Source organism: Gossypium hirsutum, chromosome A06 (assembly GCF_007990345.1).
Source record: "Gossypium hirsutum isolate 1008001.06 chromosome A06, Gossypium_hirsutum_v2.1, whole genome shotgun sequence".
Lineage (NCBI taxonomy): Eukaryota > Viridiplantae > Streptophyta > Magnoliopsida > Malvales > Malvaceae > Gossypium > Gossypium hirsutum.
Genome location: NC_053429.1, coordinates 59,895,297 through 59,903,469, shown reverse-complemented (window position 1 = coordinate 59,903,469; position 8,173 = coordinate 59,895,297). Strand labels below are relative to the sequence as shown.

At 32.7% G+C, this 8,173-nt stretch overlaps 1 protein-coding gene across 1 annotated transcript; it reads right to left on the bottom strand.

Annotated features, from left to right (window-relative positions):
- Positions 1-334: 334 nt before the first annotated feature.
- Positions 335-3,160, bottom strand: LOC107963593 (pollen receptor-like kinase 4). Its single transcript, XM_016900044.2, has 3 exons — positions 2,210-3,160; positions 1,420-2,064; positions 335-1,317 (listed from the first exon to the last, which is right to left on the bottom strand). The coding sequence occupies exons 1-3, from the start codon at positions 2,880-2,882 to the stop codon at positions 650-652; spliced, it is 1,986 nt and encodes a 661-aa protein (XP_016755533.1). The 5' UTR covers positions 2,883-3,160; the 3' UTR covers positions 335-649.
- Positions 3,161-8,173: the final 5,013 nt, after the last annotated feature.

Sequence of the window (8,173 nt, the reverse complement as noted above, 5' to 3'; positions counted from 1 at the left end):
TAAAATTCAGACCTTCAAGATTTGGAACCTCGTCCTTTGCGAACATTACCAAGAAGTCATTGGCCCAGTTAAAAGACTTTGATAAAAAGTGGTAATTCAATAAATTAGATCAACATTTTTTTATTTCTTCATTTTATTTTTTTTTATAAAAAAAACTCGAAGTTATCAATAGGATGCAAATATTTATTATTGAAGCCAAGATTTCAACAGTAATCAATGGATTTTGTGCTTATTGACTATTTATGTATGGAAAACTGCTTCCTGACCGTCTGTAGTTTTCGTCGTGACTTATGCATCCCATATATCCATTTTGCAAGTGATTTAAAAATTAACTTTTAAGAGACAAGGTAATTTACTAATATAAAATAGTAAAGATAAAATAGATAGTAACAAATATTTATTTCCTTTCTTTTGGTTACCTTCTGAAGGATTTTCTATAAACTAAAGCCACGTTAAGTTTTCACATCGAAATGTGAACCTCCATGTCTACTTTTTCAACCCATCAAAGTGTTTTATCTTTTATCTTTTTCCACTTCATCTACGGAGAAAGCTAACAACTCTCACAGCCCATTATGTTTTTCAAACACAACATAATTGAGGGCATTCTCACATGTACGTACATCTAACTTGATTTGTAGACTAGTCCTGGTCAACGATTAAAGGAGGAAAAGGCCCCATCCCTCGCATTTCTGCTAGACATAATTGCATTTACTTCACCTATTGTTGAAGATAATTCATGCTTATCTCTATCTTTCATCTCTTCAATCTCTTGTACCACTTCCTTCAACTCTGGCCTTGTATCGGGATCATCTTCACAACAACTTAGCCCAATCTTCAAAAGACATATCATTTCTCCTTTGCTATTCTTAGTTCCTCGCATCTCCACGTCAAAAATTTCACTGGTTCTTTTGTCCTTAACCATCTCATTCACCAATGTAGCTAAATTTGTGTTGCTATCGTAACTTGATGTTAGATAGTTCTCTGGGATCTTACCTGTTAAGATCTCTAGGATCAGTATTCCTAGGCACCACACATCTGTCTTCCTACTGATACGACCATTTATAGCATGTTCTGGTGATCTATAAGCAGTCATGTACATGTGAGCTTGTTCTTGATTGATCACCGGTCTTAAAGCATAATCACACAAAAAAGGTTCAAAATTGTCGTTTAGAAGCACATTGGATGATTTCAAATGACCATGAGGCACAACTAGGCTGGGAAGTTCGTTGTAAAGATATGTTAAACCTCTGCCCACGCCCTTTATGATCTTCAATCGACTTCGCCAATCAAGACTGGGTTTATCTACCGAATGGTTGCCTACAGGAAACAGGTGTTAATCATTCCGCTCAATAACTGCAACCTGGAAGTAAACAAATACTCAGAATCATAGGCATGATTATAAGGTTACTAAAAACTTACCGTGAAGATGACTGGCCAAGCTACCATCCTCCATGAAATTGCAAACCAACAATTTTTCTTCTTTCCTATAGTAATAAGCCTCAACTGGTAACAAGTTTTCATGGTCCAATCTTCCTAATCTTCTCATGTGCTCATGAAATTCTTCTCTCCCCACATTGTTCATCTGTTTATATCTCTTCACCACTAAAGCTTCACCATTCATTATGACTGCCTTGTACGAAGCTCCAAGATTCCCACTTCCAAGAACCTCTGCTGATGCTCTTAGCAGATCATGCAAATCAAACCTATCGATTTCACCTTTCAAGAATATTAATTTTCCGTAGTCAGACCTCTTCATCATGCCTCCGCTGTCTGAAACCTTTTTTTCTTGGTCATTGGAATTAGATGGCAACATGCTGGAGTCATGATCTGCTGCATTTAATAGTCCAGGATTTTGTTTCCTCTTGGACAAAACGAAAATCACTGTTGCTATGATTGCCAGTAGTAATAATATAGATATCACGATCAATGTAATTTGCAGTGCAGATATTGTCTTTTTATATATGGGCGGAGGTTGGGGGCTAGCTGAAGGGACTGCTGATTGGATAGGTGGAGGACTAATCAGGCTGCATTTTTCGAGTGGTGGCCCACACAAATTTTTATTGCCTGCATAATAACAACGTAAAAGAATCTATATATGAAAAAAGAAGTATGTTTTGAAGATGAAAAATGATGATAGTATGGTTACATAAATATTAAAATATTGACTACAATTATAATTAACTAGCAAAAAGATGAAAACAACATCTACCTGAAAACATGCTTGCACTCATGTTGCTTAAACTTGCAGGGATAGGACCTTCTAATTCATTGTTAGCAAAGTTCACCACCTTCACATTTTGCTTAAAATCTGGTATTCGACCGACAAATTGATTCCCCTCCATTTTTAGAACTAAAAGCCTAGGCAATGTTGCAAGCGATGATGGAATTTTACCCGTAAAAGCATTGTTTGCCAAAAACAAGTTCTTCAACGACCTCATACCTTCGAATGCATTATCAGGAATATCTCCGGTAAAACGATTATTTGACAAATACAAAGCTTTCAACTCACCTAATTTCTTTATTTCAGGAATTTTACCTTCAAAATTATTGTTCATCAGGCTTATAATGCGCAATGTCGGCATTGCATCAAGAATTTCAATGTTCACTAACCCTCCTAGGCCCATGCTTTCAAGCTGCAAACCCCATATCTTATTTTTAAGGCAAAGCACACCAATCCAGTTTGCTATATCCCCGTTGCATGGAGTAATAGAAGCATTCCAATTTCTAAGAGATGAAGGGCTTGATAATGAATCCTTAAACGTTAAAAGGTTCTCAATATCTGTATTACCAAATGAGACGAAGGCCAGTTGTAACAAAGACAAAAGCACAAGAAGTAAAGATGGGTTTGGTGTGCGCACAAGCCTAGCTATGTGCGTGCCCATTTCCTTCGATACAACATCAAAATGGTGGCTAAACAATCTATAGAGGGAGAGGGCTTAACATCAATGAGTTTAGATTTTATTGTTGCTTTGGATTTGGTTTTGTTTTTTTGTTGGAAGAAGATCAAAATCGTTGGAAGACGCTACAAAGTTACGTTTGTTGATGTAAAATGCTAAAAATAAAATATAAGAAATTGGAGAGTTGTTTTTTTTACTTACACATAACTAATGAAAATAGAGGATTAAAAGTTGGTGATTTCGAGTAAACAATTCTATATTCCAACGTAAAGGAAGATTTTGTGGTTTAAACATTGTGTTATGCAAGTAGGAGAGATCTAAGGCCAACCTTTCAATTCTATTCACTTCTGTACACTATATGTTAGGGAAGTTTAAACTGCTTTCCATTTATAGTTTGTCTCACAAATCTTGTTCCTGTAGGTATGTATATTTATACTTAGTTATAAATTTTATGTTGACAAAAATATGATTATATATGGCACAAAACATATATATATTATATATAATTATTTTTATTCTTTTAAAAATAATTTTTCAACCAGAAATAAAATACACTTTGTTAAGATTATCACAATCTAAAGAAGTATGAAATCCTATTCAAATTACTCGATGTTCTTAGAGCAAACTTTATTTTAGCACCCAAAAATAGAGAAATAAACATGGAACATATATAATAAATAAACACATAATAATTTATGTGGTTCGACAAAACTCACAATTGTTGTCAACGGAAATAATGAGAAATCACTGTATGAAAAATGTTAGAAAACATAAGCTTTTCTCTTAAACTCATCGCGGAGTTGTTGCGTATTGCATATACCTCCTTTTTCTAAAGTATATTCAACGAATTTGTAAACTAAAAAGTCATTTTTAATTATATATATTGGAATGATTTTTTTCATTTTCAAATATAATGTTTTTTTAGCAGCGATTTAATTTATTTGTATAAAAATGTTTTAGTTACAATAAAATTAGATACGAAATTTATAAGTCAATGAAAATATTTCAGTTACAAAAATTATTACGTTACAATAATATATTGTTTGCAAAATAGAATTCATAACAATACAAATTTAGATGCTAAATCTTTTACGTAATCATAATATAATGGTTGTCAAATATTATTTGTGACGACATTTTAGTTGGTTGTGTATTACATTACGCAATTAGTAAATTTCATTTAAAAAAAGAATTATTTTAACAACCATAAGTTATGGTTGCTAAATTGTTTAAGTAACAATAATACTATTGGTTGGCAAATATTATTTCACAACGATATTTTAATTAGTTGTGTATCACATTACGCAACGATTATATGTCTTTACGAAAACTTTATTTTAACAACCATAAAATATGGTTGACAATTACGTTACACAATAATAATGTAGTTGTTAATACTTTTATATAACGATATTTATATAGCTGCAAAATACTAAATAGCATCGACATAATAATAAGATGCACTTTAGTTTACACTAAAACATTTAGTAATTGTGTAGAGTTAATTTTAACAAACATAATATTTGGTTTTAAAAGTTTATATGTAATGATATTGTTATGATCGTTTAATTTTATTTTGCAGTAAAAGATAATCCAGTTGTAATAAAAATAGACAACAACATTCTTGAATATAGTAATTATTTATTTAGAAATAAATATTATTTAGTTACAATTAAATTAAAATAAAAATATAACGAAATTTAACAAGTTTATAAGAAATATTTTACTAAAAAATAATTTCACAACTAAAATAGAAATAACACATAAAATTAAATTCTGAAATTGTAAATTCATAGATTTTATATCATAATAAAAACATAAGTAAAGTTTATATAAAATGTTACTAAAATCATTACCAAGCAACACATTAATAAAATTGATGCCAAGAAAAATAAATGTTTACATCACCTAAACAATAATGAAGCTTCAAACAAGGAGTAGTGTAACAACCTATTTTTCAGTAGTACCAAAAACAATGGTTTTGAAACCCTGTTCTCCGATGATCATGTTACACTCGAAATCCTTTAAGCCTAAAAACTAAGAACAATTTAGGGTTTAAATTGAAAGATATCATAAGCTAGTGGCCTCTATTTGAAAATCAGGTAAAGTTATAAACGAAATTGGACAAGTTTGATATTCGATTATGTTTCAGTTGAATTTGAACCAGCTGATCTTTTAATGGAGGACAAAATGATTATGGATGAACTGTTGTCATCCGGTGGGAGACCGCACATGATGGATTATAAATAGCTGAGAAAATGAATCCTCAGGGGGATTTTTCTCTCAATTATGTCTCATCCTCTCCTCTTATTCATCTTCTTCCTTGGTTGCTCCGAAGGATAGATAGTCGTGGAAGCATTAGGTGAATTTCTGCACTCAAACCCTAAAATGCTAAGTAGGTTGTAAGATTGTTTGGGTTTATGAGTATTCGCCATTTTAGTTCAGTATACATGATCTCATGATGTTTTATTTATAAAACATGCATATTGCATACGGAATTATGAAAGGGGATTAATGAAGGGTTAGATGAAGTCGGGAAAAAGAGAGTGATTCTGTTAGATACCATCGTACGGTGTTGCTGAGTGCACCTGTGATGTACGAATCTCTGGGCCATGCAGAGGGGACACTACAGTGTTCAAAGATCAAGCTTAAGAATGGTGAAATGGAGGAATGGATGGAAAATAACAAAAAAAGTAAGTAAGAAATATCATGGCTAGGTCATGGGTTCGATTAGAGGCTATACACCTACAATGTAATGCCCCAAATCTGATCCTATGAACCAGATCCCAATCTAGGGTGTTACTACTCATGTACACATGAATCTCACTCAAATATACAATTTACATTTTATTACAACTGTTTAATTATAAATTTATCTAAAAAATACATTAGTGTAAGTAATACGAGAATTTGTTTAGCACACACAAAGAAACTATTTATGACTATGATTGATTTGATGTCCTAGTCTATTGTAATTATTTCGTGTGTGAGACTTCTACAACAACTCAAACTCGAACATGCCATCAAACTTGCTATGTATGCATAATAGCTCACTTCACCACTCCTTTGGCATAGTCTTGGCATCACCTCTCTTAGCGTAAACCTAATCAACTTACTTGTAACACAATACTGAAGGGTAAGTTCATGAGAACTTAGTGAGATTAATTCCTTTTACCTGTATCATCTTAGTCCAATGCATCTGGTAACTTTATTATCATCTCATTGTTCATCATTCTTTAACTCGACTTTGACGAGTACCTCTCCTCTTCATACCATAGACGTCATACCTTGCTTTGTGACCATGCCTAACCCTTACATCTTCAGTACATCACTAATGTTCTTCACCCAGCCTTTTCATAATTCCTTAATTGTTCTCATTCTTGAGCCCATACCTACAAAACACTATTGATTATGTTGTTCTTTTAGTCTACATGGTTCATACTATGAACTCGCCACATTCCTACACATTTCGTTTTCTCTATACACATTTTAAGACTATGCAAAATACACCACAACATTTCTTACGGAACTACTTCTCTTAGTGTTGTCCATGCACATTATTCCTTTAAAGTTCTCTATATGTAATATTCCTTCAGTGTTCGCCATACGTACTATTTCTTCAATGTTTACCATACCTTCCAGTCTTTCAGAGTTAGCCACACATATCATTTATTCGAGGTTTGTCATACTTGCCATTCTTCACAGCTAGCCATGCCTATCATTCTTCTAGGCTTCACCAAAAAAGCGTTTCTTTTAGATGTTTTCCACAAGGTCCTTCCTTTAGAATGTGCCACAAAGGTGTTCTTTTCCATAGATTGCCACAAAGGCTTCCATTTCATAGATTTTCACAAAGGCTTTCATTTTATAGATATGCCACGAAGGCTTCCATTTCATAGATTGCCATAAAGGCTTCCATTTTATAGGTACGTCATGAAAGCTTCCATTTCATAGATTGCCACAAAGGCTTCTATTTTCTGGCATGTTCACAATAGGGATTCACCTAGACTCACATTACGTGCGGTTTGCCCCTCATCGTTTTAGGTCACGTAGAGAACTCTATTAAGTAATAACATTCCTTTAATTTTTTCCATATAATGCCATAACCCACTATTTATGGTCTTATATGATATGGTCTTTTCATATGATGCCATAACCCACCAGTTATGGTCTTATGCAATACGGTGTCATGGACTTTTCCTTTCAGATAATCATGTTTAAAATCTCGATGGACCCCTTTAAATGACTCTGTGTAGATAGAATCATACTCGTTATATATTGACCTACTCTTATCAAATGTAGTTCATATCATGCTTTTAAGATACACATATACTTTTCAAGCATTCACATACAAGTTGTAATAGCCCGTTTCCGGTGAAATCAAAATAGTAGTTTTGGGACCACAAATTCGAAGTCAAAAAATTTATTTTATTATTATTTTATTGCCTACAACATGATAGTATTATCGTATAAAAATTTTGTTAAGAAATTTTACCGTTTATATGCTCAATTTGATAAAAATGGCTAAATCTCGTAAAGTGCAAAAGTTGAGTTCTAGTAGCTAAAGGTATTAAATAACTATAGAACCTTGAAGTGGAAGACCTTATATGGTAATTAGACCTGTAACATCTCGAAATAGGGCCTAAATGGAATAGTGGTTGTGAAACCACAAATCTGAGATAGAAAAGTTTATTTCGATTAATTTTTTTATGATTTACCGAGTGATTAGATGCATGTGTTAGAGTATTGATAAGAAATTTTATAGATTGCATGTTTAATTTGCCTATTAGGGCTTTTTTGCAGAAGCTGCTGTAACAGCCTGATTTAGCGCCTAAACGGAACGATGGTTTTAGAACCACGAATTCGAAGTCGAAAAAATTATTCCGATTAAGTTTTAAGGTTTATTTATTGGTTAAAATATTGTGTAAAAATATCGTTAAGAAATTTTACTGATAAAGTGCTTAATTGGACTTTTAGGACTAAATTGCAAAAGTTGCAACATATGAGTTCTAATTCATAAGTACTTGATTGAAATGGGGTTTTAAAGAGGAGGTCCTTAAATGGTAATTAGACCATTATATTTCGTTTGGACAAAAATGGGCATGAATAGGACAAAATTTTAAAGAAAGGCCTTAAGGGCATTTTAGTCATTTGGTAATTAAAAGAAATAAAAAGGGAAAATAAAGCCAAAATTGACTCATCTTTTTCATGGAGGCTGAAATTAGCATGGGGGAAGCCATGGCTAGGGTTTTCAAGCTTTCCAAGCTTAATAGTAAGTC

What these genes read in the sequence shown, in the direction of transcription:
- LOC107963593 (XM_016900044.2), bottom strand. Translation starts at nt 2,882, where the DNA reads ATGGGCACGCACATAGCTAGGCTTGTGCGCACACCAAACCCATCTTTA. An exon ending in GAGTGCAAGCATGTTTTCAG is followed by an intron (nt 2,065 to 2,209) that starts GTAGATGTTGTT and finishes GTTATTATGCAG; the next exon opens with GCAATAAAAATTTGTGTGGG. An exon ending in CTTGGCCAGTCATCTTCACG is followed by an intron (nt 1,318 to 1,419) that starts GTAAGTTTTTAG and finishes TGTTTCCTGTAG; the next exon opens with GCAACCATTCGGTAGATAAA.